This window comes from Heteronotia binoei, chromosome 5 (genome assembly GCF_032191835.1).
Source record: "Heteronotia binoei isolate CCM8104 ecotype False Entrance Well chromosome 5, APGP_CSIRO_Hbin_v1, whole genome shotgun sequence".
NCBI classification, from domain to species: domain Eukaryota; kingdom Metazoa; phylum Chordata; class Lepidosauria; order Squamata; family Gekkonidae; genus Heteronotia; species Heteronotia binoei.
Window position 1 is genome coordinate 74,065,266 of NC_083227.1, and position 15,362 is coordinate 74,080,627.

The 15,362-nt window shown below is 41.0% G+C and overlaps 1 protein-coding gene across 2 annotated transcripts in view; it reads right to left on the bottom strand.

Annotated features, from left to right (window-relative positions):
* The window catches only part of SRGAP3 (SLIT-ROBO Rho GTPase activating protein 3), a 303,414-nt gene that overhangs the window by 120,606 nt on the left and 167,446 nt on the right, over window positions 1-15,362 (bottom strand). For both annotated transcript variants that reach the window (XM_060239606.1, XM_060239607.1), the window contains exon 3: window positions 9,328-9,490. In XM_060239606.1, the coding sequence (XP_060095589.1) occupies window positions 9,328-9,490 (163 nt within the window). The remainder of the gene's footprint in view (window positions 1-9,327; window positions 9,491-15,362) is intronic.

A 15,362-nucleotide genomic window follows, 5' to 3' on the forward strand; every position in this document is an offset into this window, starting at 1 on the left:
TGCTAATTTGCTGTTCAACCTCTGCCTTACATGTATAGACTGGTAAATTTCATCCCAGTTTGTCTGAGGAAGTGTGCCTGCACATGAAAGCTCACACCCAGAACAACACTTTGTGGGTCTTAAATGTGCCATTGGACTCTAACTTTATATTAAAGCTCTGGAAACAACATGCTTGAAATCACTGCATCAAGTCCTCTGTCTTCACCTAAAACAAAATGTTACATTCCATGACAACTCAACTTCTGCAACGTACACATTAAGACCTACCTCTCTGGTGCATTTTGGCAATAGTCTGGAGGAGGGAAAGTATTTGCCCATTTAATTTCATTTGGGTTGGAACCTACGCATATTATGGCAGCACAAGCTCCTTACAGCTACATGGTTTTCAACTGCCTACACCATACATGTATTTCAGAAAGTGGCACTGAAGCAATGCTAAAAAGGAGAAGAGAAGTGGCATCAAAAAGCTTTTTAAAGGTCTCCAGAGAACATTTTGGGGACCCTGAAACATTCTTTTTGCGCTGAAAAATAAAAATGCAGCTTAGTCATAGATTTAAGTCAATCCACCCTGCTTTCATAGGCCCCTTTACTACCAATATTTGCATGCTGCCTTTCCAGAGCCCTACCTTAGGGAGCCAATATTGAAAGATAAAACAATAGAAAATATAAAAGAAAACTATGTCAACAATATTTCACTAAATCTAATCTCAACATCAAAAAAACCCACACCAATGTATTATTGATAGCCCACGAGACTATTAACATCTCCAATGTGCAGAACAACATAAAACAAGAGGATAGCACAACCACAGGAACAGAGTTTTACATAAAGTTTAACTAAAGGTTTACGAAATGTCTGGGTGCACAGAAATGTTTTTGTTTGTTGCCTGTCAAGCATCGATATTTCTCAATAAGCAGACTTTTGTCTTAAATCAAAGCTGTTTTATTATTAGAAACTCAGAAGCTGTACCAAGGACACAAGCCTTGGGAGTAATGATGTATACAGGGTTACACAGTTGCTATATAGGATATCTTCAAAGGTTACCATACAGATGCATACTTGAGTCACGGGTTCAAAGGTTACTAAACACTATCTCTTTTATTACTAAAGAATTTAGGCTATTAAAAAACATCTCCCATTCTCACACTTCTCTAGCAGAAGATAAGAGTTGTCTGTGTGAACCTGTGGGAGAGGCAACTTGAAACTGGTATCAGCCAAGCTGTAGCATAAACATCCTTGGGACAGATAGATTTATTACTTGCCCAATGGTTGTAAATAAGGGGGGAGCAGTAGAGAGCTGGTGACCTGCTCTTTGTCAAAGAAACAATTATGTTACAGAAAGAAGCACGCTTGACAGTGCCTAAATGAGAAGCAGAGAACTGGCTTCAAGAGAGAAAAAAGACAGGGTTGGCACCACAGATAATGGCCTGCCTGTAACTCCTAGTCTCTCTCCTCTGTAGCATCTATTATTATTAGTTTATTTATATTCCGCCCATTCCCCCATGGGGGCTCAGAGCAGAATACATCAGCATAAGTAATAATAAAATCACAGTAACATTACAATAAAAACCAGTTCCAATATATAGTAAAGTACAATAGGATGGGAAGCCAATCGATCTAATAGATACCTGCTGCCTCATCCAAAAGGCTGGTGGAACAGCCTCCTTTTACAGGCCCTACAAAAGGCTAACAAGCCAGGTAGGGCCCGGATCTCCATAGGAAGCTGATTTTACCAGGTCGTCTGCATAAAGTAGGGTAGAAATAAATTTTCCTCCTACTTTAACTGGGAAAAACTGTGGACCTGCTAGATAGTCTACTTTATCATTTAGGTATAAAATAAAAAGAAGTGGGGCCAAAATGAACCCCTGCCGGGCTCCTTTTGTTGTTTTAACTGGGTTGGACAATTGACCATGAGGGCCAAGTCGAATCTTCATACTTGTTTTGAATAAATACCTTTTATACATTCAAGCAGCCTATGGTCAGTATTCATATTACTCAGTTTCATCCATAGGTGGTTCCCTTGAGATCGAATCAAATGCAGCTTTAAGATCCACAAATGCCACATACAATTTTTTGAAAGAACGAGCTGTAAGTTTACTAATAAGATGCTGCAGTAATAGACAGCGGTCAAGAATGGAGTGATCATGTCTGAATCCTATTTGACGTGGTACTATCAAATTATTCTCAGATACTCATATTTCCAATTTAGATAGAAGATGTCTAGCATACAATTTCCCAACCACATCCAACAAGCTTATTGGCCTATAGTTTGCAGCATTGGTACGATCATCTTTCTAATAAATTGGGACCACAATAGAGGAGGTCCATTCTTTAGGAAATCTGCCAGTCCTGTCAAAGTTAGTGAAGAGAGTGGCTAAAACAGGTGGCCACCAGTCTTGAAAAGTCTTAAGCATATCTGGTGGAATCAAATTTTCACCTGGGGCTTCATTACTCTTCATTGAGGAAATGAGGGATTTTATTTCACTCACAGTTACAGGAGGCCACTCAGGCAAACTAAGGAAATGGATGGATAATTAATTGCAACGCTGTCATGGGGTTGATCATCGAATACCTTTAAAAAGTGTTCTTCCCATTGTTGTTTGGAAATATAAGAATCTGATTCAAACCGAACTCTCCCTACCGTGGCTGCAAGAATTCTCCAGAACTTTGAAATGTCTCTCTGGTTTAAGGCCAAGGCAAGTTCCTGCCAAGATTCTCATACTGAAGTTAATTTTTTCCTCCTAATTAAACGCTTATAATTATTACAAAAAGCAAAAAAAGATTTAGGTAAAAAATTTACTTCCTTTTGTTTATATGCCCTAAGAGAATGCCTGAGCTGTTTTCTAATGTCAATACACTCTTTATCAAACCATCTATTGTTAATGTATCTCCCACTTGATAATTTGCCACTCTTGACTAAGAAAGGTTTTAACAATTCAATTAGCTCTCCATAGAATGACAAAACAATCTCAGGATCCTTTGTTGTCAATAATTTTTCTTTGATTTCCAAAAGTGAGTCACTATAAAGGACCTGCTGTAATTCATTCTGGAGGACATCTGTCAATCTCAATCAAATATTAGTTGTGATTTCAATTTTAGGGAACTTTGCCTCACAGGTACATACTGGATTCCAAACTGAAATATAAAATATAAGAGGTTGATGGTCACTCTCCGGGAGTGACTCAACTTCAAAATGTAACATTTTACTGCAAAAAGATGGGGAAATTAATAGATAATCACACTAGCTCCCTTACGGCTAAAATAAGTAAATTCTCCATATTTGTCCCCTTCGAAGTTACTATTTGATATGATAAGGCTTAATTTATCAATCAATTGGATGAAATTCAATCCATGCCTATTGACAACAAGGTCTTTTGTCTTTCAAGTGGCAAAGTTTATGGCTGCCATTATAGATAAAAAAATGAGTAAAGAGATATATTAACTACTCTCCTTTTTACTACTGTGAATTGTTTTCTTAGGATGTCATTGGATACATTTTATTGATAATTCAGCCTAAACTTTATCATGATTTATATAATTCTATTGTTGTATTGAATGTTTTATTTTATTTTTTGTCTGGTTGTTGGTTGCTATGGCATTTTGTTGGTAATGCAATAAAGATTGACATGACACCAGATTGGGGCCAGGACCGAGAAAGTCCTGGGCCTGGTAAAGGCAAGATGGGCATCACTTGGGCCGGGGACGGTCAAAAGATCTTGGGAAGCCGAATGAAGCGACCTCCAGGGCATACATGGGAAGAGACAGTCCCGCAGGTATGTTGATCCCAGGTTGCGCAAGGCTTTAAAAGTCAAAACTAACACCTTGAAATGGACCTGGTACTCTATAGGCAGCCACTGCAGGCAGCGGAGCGCCAGCCATATGCTCACTCGTACAGGTGATGCAGTCAGCAGGCCAGCTGCTGCATTCTATTCCATTACAGCCCCACATTAGGAGAGATGTGTGTTAAAACTAATATTTCTCAGCAAAATTGGAGTACCTTGAGTTTGTTAAACTCTGTATTTTAACTGTGGTTGGTTGCAAACCTTTCCCTGCCCCCTGCACCTAAAAACAAACTAAAAATATAGATGGTCTGAGTCTAGGACCCAGATGAAAAACATTAAATGGCTGAGCATTGCAAGCTTCTCCCCGTCTCCCAGGTCTACTCAGAGTGGCTCTCCTGGATCTCAGGGAGGTTTTAACAGGGTGGTTTGAGATAATAATTTTGGTTGTCCTCTTCAGCAGTTGTTCTGCTATTATTGAGCGAAACATTAGCAAGGTATGTGTGTTAAAACTAGTGTTTCTCTGCAAAACTGGAGTTCCTAGAGTTCACGGAACTCTATATTTTAACTGTGGCTGGTTTCAAACCTTCCCCCTCCCCCCACCCTTAAAAAGTGCCTGCCTAAATCGGAAAGGTGGGGAAATAGAGGGATTTTGCAATGCAGTTTTTAAAATAAAAAGTACAAGGATCACAGCAAAAGTACACCCCCTTCCCCCCCCCACACACAGTCCTTACCTGTGAGGAAAACAACAGAACCAGGGAGGGTGGCTAGGAAGTTTGGCAGCCCCACCCTCTGCTTCTTGCTCTCAGAGACAGCCCCACCCCATGCTCTCTGCACTCAGAGGCACCCCCTGCCTACTGTTCTCTATACTCAGAGGCAGCTCAGAACAGCGAGGTGCCTCTTTGAACTTTTATAAATGCAACACAGGGGGCAGAGCAGAGAGGAAGCAGCTGATCAGACCACCAGAAAAAGCAAAGCAGGATCATGTGGTGTCTCCAATCACAGTGCTAACAGTGTGATTTAATCGCTGGTAAATCTTTAATCATGAGCTACTCATTGCAAAATTCAGACTTAAACTGAAGAAAACTAGGGAAGCCATTAGGCCATTCAGGTTTGACCTTGATCACATCCTTTATGAATATACAGTGGAGGTGAATAGGTTTAAGGAACTAGAGTTGATAGACAGAGTGCCGGAAGAACTATGGATGGAGGTTCATGACATTGTACAGAAGGCAGCAATCAGCACTATCGCAAAGAAAAAGAAATGCAAGAAAACAAAGTGGCTGTCCAATGAGGCTTTACAAATAGCTGAGGAAAGAAGGAAAGCGAAAGGCAAAGGTGAAAAGGAAAAATTCACCCAACTGAATGAAGATTTCAAGAGAACAGCAAGGAGAGATAAGGAGGCCTTCCTGAAGGACCAATGCAAAGCAACAGAGGAAAATAATAGAATGGGAAGGACAAGAGATCTCTTCAAGAAAATTGGAGAACTCAAGGGAATGTTTCATGCAAAGATGGCCATGATAGAGGACAAAAATGTAGGGACCTAACAGAAGCAGAAGAGATCAGGAAGAGGTGGCAAGAATACACAGAAGAATTATACAAGAAAGATCTCAATGTCCTTGACAACCATGACAGTGAAATTGCTGACCTTGAGCCAGACATTCTGGAGTGTGAAGTCAAATGGGCCTTAGAAAGCATTACTAACAACAAAGCGAGCAGAGATGACGGTATCCCAGTTGGGCTATTCAAAGTCCTAAAAGATGATGCTGTTAAAGTGATGCACACATTATGTCAACAAATTTGGAAAACGCAACAATGGCCACAGGATTGGAAAAGGTCAGTTTACATTCCAATTTCAAAGAAGGGTAATGCCAAGGAATGTTCAAACTATCGCACCACTGCACTCATTTCACATGCCAGCAGGGTCATGTTAAAGATCCTACAAGCTAGGCTTCAGCAGTATGTAGATCCGGAACTACAAGAAGTTCAAGCTGGGTTTCCGAGAGGTAGAGGAACTAGAGATCAAACTGCCAACATTTGCTGGATTATGGAGAAAGCACGGGAGTATAAGAAAAAACGTTTATTTCTGTTTCATTTACTATGCTAAAGCCTTTGATTGTGTGGATCACAACAAACTGGCAAGATGGGAGTACCAGACCACCTCATATGTCTCCTGAGAAACTTGTATAAGGGTCAAGAAGCAACTGTCAGAACGGGATATGGAAAAACTGATTGGTTTAGAATAGGAAAAGGAGTTCAACAAGGATGTATATTGTCACCCTCTTATTTAATTTATATGCAGAATACATCATGCGGAATGCTGGCCTGCATGAAGCAGAAGTCGGAATTAAGATTGCCGGGAAAAACATCAACAACCTCAGCTATGCAGATGATACTACCCTAATGGCAGAAAGTGAGGATGACCTAAAGAACCTCTTGTTTAGGGTGAAAGAGAAGAGCACAAAAGTAGGCTTGAAACTCAACATCAAAAAAACTAAGATCATGGCATCCAGCCCCATCACACCATGGCAAACAGAAGGGGAAGACATGGAAGTAGTGACAGAGTTCATATTTCTGGGATCCAAGATCACTGCAGATGGTGACTGTAGCCATGAAATTAAAAGACGTTTGCTCCTTGGGAGGACAGATATGGCGAACCTGGGCAGCATAATAAAAAGTAGAGACATCACCCTGCCAACAAAGTCCGTACAGTCAAAGCAATGGCATTCCCAGCAATGTATGGCTGTAAGAGCTGGACCATAAGGAAGGTCAAGCGCAGAAGAATAGATGCTTTTGAGATGTGGTGCTGGAGAAGAATATTGAGAGTCCCTTGGACTGCAAGAAGTCAGTTCTAAGGGAAATCAACCCAGACTGTTCCCTGGAAGGTCAGATGCTGAAGCTGAAGCTCAAATACTTTGGCCACCAAATGAGAAGGGAGCACTCAATGGAGAAGATTCTGATGCTGGGAAAGACAGAAGGCAAAAGAAAAAGGGGACAGCAAAAGATGAGATGGCTGGACAGCGTTACTGATGTAACCAACACAAATCTGAGCAGACTTCAGAGAATGGTGGAAGACAGGAGGGCCTGGCGTGACTTTGTCCATGGGGTCGCAAAGAGTCGTACTTGACTGTGCAGCTGAACAACAACGAATCTTTAATGGGAAGAATTGTGGGGAGGGGCATTCTATTCATTGAATGGCTTATAGCCTGGGAGGGCCTGATGTGGTCCGTTGGCCATATCTTTGACACCTCTGTCCTAAACCATCCCATTACCTTCTTAATTTATTCAGGATTTCAACAGACCCACTGTACTCAGCTATTAGAGAAAGTCAGAGCATTTCTTCTACTGAATTGCAGCATTCCATTCTCCCATTCCACCATCAGTTCCATTTTTCTTCTTTTAAAGAACCTTCCATTGGAGATTAATGATATTATCTGAACAGAAATCAATACTGTCAAATAATTCCATGCCCAAAGTTAGCCAGTTCATACGAACAGAATCCAGATACAGCAACCTCTCAAGTTTAGCAGGCTTTACAAATAAGTTCTCTTCAGCAGTTAGAGCAAAATAAATGAAAGCCATTAAATGGAATGACCATATTATCAATATGTCATAATAGATGACTGACTTCTATTTTATTAATCAATCAATGGTTACATTATATCACAACCTGTAAAGAGAATTTCACAAGGTGTGCAAAAGCTTTCAATGCAGGTAGCCAAAACAGCCAGGTCAAAATAGGGGGCCATTTTCTGGGCGAAATGAAGACACTTTCTGCATAACATCTTCACCCCTCTGAAACTGTGGGGAATTTTTTTACTCCACAGACTGTTTCTGCAGTATATGCCTTCTATGCAATTTGTTCTTCAATTTGTTTATTGTCAGTCTTTGATCCGTGGCATCATTTCCACAGTCAAAACTTCCTTCTTTCTCCTGGTACGGAGTGATGTTTCTCGCCACACATATCCTTTGATTCACATTCTGATTGGTCAAATGGATTTCAACTGTGCGTTAGTCCATTTAAATTTTAAATGCCTATCCTGCAAGCCATGGCTTATGCTTCCTGTCCTGACAATGGATGACAATGGGAGCTGATCATCTTGCAGTTTGTATTGTTCCAAGCTGTGATTCTGTGTTTACAGACCTCCATTAATGCTTGCTCTGCCTACTCTACAATCGCTTGCGCACCTGGGAGAATTCCATGGCACACAAGTGTCTTTTTTGAATAAAGCAAAATGAGGCAGAATAAACATTTGAACAGATCTTTTGCAGGCAGACTCTCCATCTGACCTGGAATACACTGCTACAAATGTTACATGAGCAATCTAAAATCAGGGAAGGGGAGGAATGTGACTGATGTCAGCTACGTTTTCAAATGTGATTATTTAGAGCAGGGGTGTCAAACTCATTTGTTATGAGGGCCAGATCTGACATAAATGAGACCTTGTCAGGCCAGGCCACGTGTGTCATAAAATATAATGCCAGGAAGCAGAGATATAAACTTTATAAAGGACACAAAAATTAAAGATTAAAATTAAAAAATTATCTCTCCCATGTGACTGAGGGAACTGAGCAAAGGAAGTCTGGCTCCTTCCCTCCATTCCTAGGGGATGGGGGGGGGGTGGAGCCTCAGCCAACAGAAGGAAGAGAGGCTTGGCTCAGTAGCTCTGCTGTGTGATTGAGACAGCCTGTCAAAGCAAGCTCTCCCTCCTCCCCTTCCTCCCCAAAGAGGGAGCCTCAGCCAATGGAGAAAATAGAGACTTTGCTCTGTAGCTCCTGTGTGATTGAGCAAATCTGACTAAGCAAGCTGTGACATAGGAGGAAGCAAGAGAGAGGGAGAAGAAAGCAGACTTGCTCGTGGGCCTCAAAGGAACTCTCCCTGGGCCATATGTTTGACACCCCTGATTTAGAGGAATTTTTAAAACATTTAAAGAAAATCGCTGAGCAGGCTATATTGGCCAAAATGGCATTCAAATGCAATAGTTTTTTTTTTTTTTTAATCAGAATTCCAGCTGAGATTTGATCATACAATCTTCTGGTTACTAGACAGGCACTTCAAATTAGCATGCCACAGCAGGTTGCTATAGTGAGCAGAGCAGAAAAACCTTTAGTTAATTGACTGGAAACTGTTATGAGCTTGGTGGGTAAAATATGCAAATACAGAGGGGAGAAGAGGGCAGGCCTAGGGCTGAAAGACAATAGATGAGCTAAGAATTCCCCACTATCTTGATGAGAGATCTTTACTTACTGGGTGGGGAAAAGACTTCCTGGAAACTGAGAAGTAGGAAGCTTCCCAGTAACAGGAGAAAATATGTTTTTGCTTTTTGAAGGGGGAAATCAGTTACAGAAACAAGGGAAAGCTGTGGACAGAGGTGTAGACAAGGGGAGAACTGACAATGCGGAAACAGTCAAAATTGGACAAAAGCAATTTTGTAGCTGCACTGACTTACTCCTCCAGAGATCCAGTGTAACTTACCAGTACATGGTCACATGGCATTAAATTTCACAGAAGGAAAACTCTCATGTGAGGCACCAGCATTTGTTTACCTTTTTAAATAGTCTGATGACATCCTCGCTAATCTGAGAAAGTCGGACAATGACATTGTTCATGAAAATGTCGTTCAGGGTAGCATGGTCTCTGCTCTCTCGCCGAGTCTGAGTCAATACCAGATACCAGCAGTTTACAGGAGAAAGAAGGTGTTGATCCTTCCTACAAACAGAGGGGAAAAAATAAATTCTTAGTTTATAAGTGAGGGCAGTCATTTTATCATCTAGCATCATCAAGCCATTTTGAGCCAAGAGGAAAGGCTGAGCTTAAATATTTTAATAAAATAAAAAAACAGTACCCTAAGTTTGCTACAATCCCAAAGTGTTCCTGAACAAAGAAAACCAGAATTCCTCATTCACTTTCTTTGTAATATGTGAGATGTCTGGCTGATAGTGTCCATTTCAAGTGTCACATCCTAATATGACACTGCCATAAATAGACCACTGACCTATGTAGCTAGCACTGTTTCCAGTGATTAACACTGGCTTCTCATTGTCTCTGGAGAAAAGGATCTTTCCCAAAACTAACTGCTTGACCCTTTAAGTGAAGATGCCGGTGAATGAACCCATGATTTCTGCATGCACAGCATATGCTGTATTCCAAAGCTATACCCCAGTCTCTCAAATCCCCACCTTCCCAGCCACAGCAAACTGTGGTATCTAGGGATTCAAAATACCCCTATAGAGTTGGTCTGGTTGAAAATTAATAGTCATCCAATGTTTGGAAGGAAACAAACTTGGAAGGACGCTATTTCAGGAAAGCCAAGGAAATCAGTTCTTGTCCTGCAGCAGGTTTTGAAGCACAACAAACGACCTGGACTTACATTGCTCTTTTTGCATTTAATAACAGGTCTTTGGGTCTTGCGACAAATCTCCCCCTCTCTTACAAATTCTCAACCAAGAGAACCTCCTACCATAGTGGCAGCAGGATTGGCACCTATGTCTCTGCTTGGTCCAAATGCTACACAGTACAGCTTTAAACTTCCCAAGCCAAACAAGAGACTGCAAAACCATCTCTTTCTGAAATACAGCCTTGCCGAGGAGAGAAAATTAGAATGAATTGTATTAGACCCATTCTTTGCTGTTAAGCAGTCGCAACAAGCCTCCAGAGAGCAGTCAAGACCCAAGATGTACATCTCATTATCAAGTGAAGAATATGATATGCCGACAAAGCAATGCAGCAAGACCAGAAACTGTGCAGCAGGGAACAATTTGGCATTAGTAAGAAAGACTAGGTAAGGCATTTCCATCTCCCAGGCCAATGATTGTGTCCAACCTTTTTAGAAATCCCCTTTTTGCTAACACATAATTTGCAGTACTGTCACACAGTCTTGGTTTTCAAGGGGCCTGAGCCCTTTAAGATAAGAATCGATGTACTTTTTGAAAACTATGGCAGCTACATCTCACTAGCTGAAGAAAGATGTGATTAAATACAGAATAGAGTTCATTATAGATCCTGACTTTTAATACAATTAACTTCAGGATCAGATACTAGCAAAAACGGAATACAAGGCTGCAACAGACTAATCTCTCCTTCACCAAGTGCCAATATGATGTAGCAGTTAGAACCCATAATGCCTATATTCAACTCCAAATTCAACCATAAACTTGGCGCCCTTCAGCCAACCATACTCTCTAAACTGGATCCACCTCACAGGCATGTTGCAATGATTAAATGGAAGGGAGCCATGCATACCATCCAGAACTCATTTGAGGAAGCAAAACTGGGAAGAAAATGTAGGTACAGAATACTACCACTGTAGCAGTTGACAAGATCAATATTAAGCTCTAGATAGCTGTTCCCAATCTATTCTGTGCAGCTAATACTGCTTTACTTTCTGGAAGTCATTTCCAAGGCACATAGCCCAGGATTATTGCCCTGCATCATAACACACAGGTGTGGTTTACAAAGCGTTAAAGCTTGACAATGCAGTCTTTCTGTGTACCAAGCTAAAGTATGCAAATCATCTTAGCACCTCTGATACAGCAAATCAATTACCATTTCCATTGGTGTTCATTATCAGTACAACATACACCAAACAGTGAAAGGATAACAAAATGCAGGAATGTGCAACATTTGTCTGTTCCAATTCATCTCTGGCTGTCTAGCAACCAGAAGTCATTCTATTTCTCAAGAGGCTTTCTAACTAAGAATCTGACAATCGAATCTGACAAGTATTCCTTACTTGTATGCACACACATACACACACACACACTGATTTCAGATAGAAGTTTGCACTAGCTTGGCAAAAATATTACTTGGCTAATGACTCAGAGTTTCAGTTTCTCTCACAATATTTCTGACCTTCATGGCACCATGTGCTTCAAAATGAAGTCATCATGATTAATGAAAATGTCATGATTTTAAGACAAGCAGCGGTCTCCAACAGCCTTTTTCCAATACACAAATTACTGCTGTAATGTGAGTGAAGTACAAAATGCCATAAATGCCCTGTACAGAAATGCCCTGTACAGATATCCAATTCTTAAAAGACCTTGGCAAAGATGTGAAACATTACTTATTTCTCTTTTAGAGACAAAAAAAATCACACAGAAAGAATTCCAGTAGGTTTTCAGTTAAAGGCCTTGTGTTTGCTGAGGGGGAAACATGAGGGTTTGTATCACACATGTAATGAAATGCACACTGGCTCACTTCTATCTGAAATCAGAGCATCCAACATTATCCCTCCCTCCCCCCAACACACTGGTTTTTTGGCCACAAACTATCCCAGGAAGCCACTATTGGGTGGGTTCCCAACCTTCTTGAACCTGTGGGCATCTTTGGAACACTGACACAGGGTGGTTGGTGCAACCATGATACAGCCAACATGGCTATATTCACCACCGCACACACATAGAAGTGCAGGGACAAGAGGCATAATTTTTTGAAAATATATTGGGGAAAGCAGAAAATGGATCTGATACTGTGGTGGCAGTTGCTGCCAAAACTACTGGAATAAAGATTTAAAAAAAAAAGTTTAGAATTGCTGTACCAACAGCTGAAGGACTGTGAAAGTTTAAATCTTCACAAAGCCAGAGGGAGCCTCCAGTGACAGACTGTTCCAAGAGATCTGATTGGTTAGCATCAAATGAATGCTAAGGAGGAGAATACATTCAGAATTCAGCCCTTACTGAGAGAAATTTAACACAGACAGGATGAACTGGGGAAAACTAGCAAGGATGAGTAGGTAGTTAGGTGGAGAATCCCATTCAGGCAAAAGAAAGAAGATAGATCAAGAGAAAGAAGAAAATTCCCTACCCAGTCAAACAGGGAGTTTGCTTTGAAGAGTGCAGAGACTCATCTGGCATTGTTAGAAATTGCCTCAAGAGAAGGGGTTTTGGGTACTTGAAAACTGGAAACTGGAAGTGTCAGAGAATACTCAAAGGAAGTGTACTAGAATGTTTGGGAACACACTGGAACAAGAGTCTCTCAACATAAAGATTTTATGTTAACCGTGAATAGCTTAAGAAACTCTCCACAGCCTGAAATAAGACCTGAAGTCTGCAAATGATTTTACCTCAGAGTTATCTATATTGTGTTACCATAGAAATTTTACTCTGATTTTACCTTACCTTTCCCCTCTACGTGAAATATTTTGTTAAATTGGAATATAAAAACTTCTTGACTGCCTTTTAAATCATATAAGCTAAAAGGGGCTCCCATTCCTTCCCTCAAGTTCCTGGGCTGAGCAAATAGCCAAACTATTATTCTGTGCTTGGATGTTAGTGGTTCTAAGTTCATTGTTATGGTCCACTTCTTTAATACAGCATAATTGAAAAGTATTTCTGTAGGACGTTTTGTGCATCTTATATGTTCAATATCTTACTTATCACAAGGTTGTACAATACTTCTATGTTCTTCTTTTGCACATATATTGTAATAAATTCAATAGATATTTTAAAGGATTTAGGGTTCTAATGAAATACCTATTAGGTGGAGCCTCTGTGAGGAGGAGACGGGTCCCTAGAACATATAATTGAGTGAGTGGCATATAATTTTTCTAATGGCCTTGTGTGCTGGGGATAGCCTCTAATAAAACTGCTTTTATCTCCTTATGCATTTTCCCATTAATCCAAGCCAAAGGTTGCCATGAGAACTAACCGCTGAAAGATCCAGAGCAGGGACTTCATGAAAAGGACCATGAGCAGAAGCAGGCGATGGGGAGGGAGGAAGGTCAAGGCTTGAACCTCCCTACTGTGGTGCATGCTCAGAGAGACCAGCTCAAACTGCCATTGAAGAAATTCCCAACTTTTTTAAACTTGGGGTAACTGGGATAGCTACCCTCTGTCTGCCTCAAAACTGGCCCACCCATTTTACTGGAGGTTTCTGAAGACTGACTGAAGGTCGGGACTGGTGGCGAGTCCTTGCGGCTAGGAGCACCAGTCAACTCGTCAAAGCCCCAAGAAGGGAAGGAACAGAAGCTGCAGCAGCAGCTGATGCTCTGTGGGTTGATGGAGCAACTGGGGGAGGCTCCCTTTCTGAAGACTGGAGTCCTCAAAGGTTGTCTCTCCCTCCTGAGAAGGTCTTCAGTACCCTTCCTCTACCTGAGATACTATTTTTATCACCAGAACAAATGAGAAGGTGGTCAGCCCTCAGGAAATTCCACGGGGACTCCCCCACAGCACCAACTTGAGCCTGGACTAGCCTATGCAGCAGACTCACTTTCTGGACCCCACCATACTACTATGCAATAGCCAAAAACACAACTTCATACTGTAAATAACCATTACATATACCTTCCAGCTAACCCCCAGATCCCACCACACAATCTACAGCTATGCCCAAGGATAACCATGTCCGCACAAATCTTTTTTGGACAGGAACTCACAGGATTTATGTCAAGCATTTCTCAAGCTGCAGGAAATGAAAAAAGAGACACACAAGGCCAGACATGTGTCCAGTAGACTGCTTCTACAAGACAGTCCAAGCAGGGAAAGCAACAAAGCACTACTTTGTCATCTACAACTCTTTCCAGCACACTGTCAAAGATCTATGGCATCTCATCATTTTCTGATTACAGGAAATATTTGTTTCTCTTTCCAGGTTTAGGTAACTAGAAGTTTGGAGTGATCTGGATCCACTCTGACTTCACTGTTTATTCTTTTGGAACTTGTTTTCATTTGTGCTCTATATAGCAATGTAACACATCTGTCTTTTGGGCTTTGAGATTTTATGGCATCACTTCACAGTAACTCCCTGCCCCTATGCAATTTCTGTCTTAAACTTGCAGACACAATACACTGATTGGTTCTTATAATGTCTCAAACCCTTATTACTACAGATTAGAGTCCTTCAACAAGGAAAGCTAAGGTAGAAAGAGCAAGAAGGGTGGTGCTAAGGATTATTAATGTGCAAAGCAAATAAATGGTTCAATTTTGTTAAGCTCATTTCCCCCTTGAAATCATCATGTTCAATAATATATTACTGCTATTTAAAATTGATGAACCACTTTATAAGCCTCAGCAGCAACGGAGGCTCTTTAGCCCAAATCTATTCTCAGAGATGACTCGGTATAGGGGAAGTCCAGATTATTTGATAAATCTATACGTTTGCATATGATAGCAGTGTTCTACTGGAGGTAAAACATTTCCAGAAATTCTAAAGCCATGGGAAAAAACTGGGATGGGGGGAGGAATGGGAGGCTTTGAAATATATGCAACTGCTTACCAAATGTCAAGCTACAGCACAAGTGTAGCATGAAAATGAAGGAGGACAAAAGGACCTGTTAACAAATCAAGGATCACTTACCTAACTCTACACTACAGGGCTTTTCTGCAGGGTGTCCCTGTGGCAGACTTGTGAATTTCATATTGTGTAATATGCCACTGAAACAGGCACATGCAAAAAGGGTGCCTATTAATGCCATGTTGGTTTCCAACCAGATGCAGCCCCAGATAGATAAATTGCGACTACCCTGGGACATTTCACGGAAAATGGTTCAGGAGAAAGGCTTAAACCCCTTCACTATGCGCACTATAGTCCTAATCCAAGTTGAGCACCTGTGTGTCTATAAAACTGAGGTCTGAGCACAGGA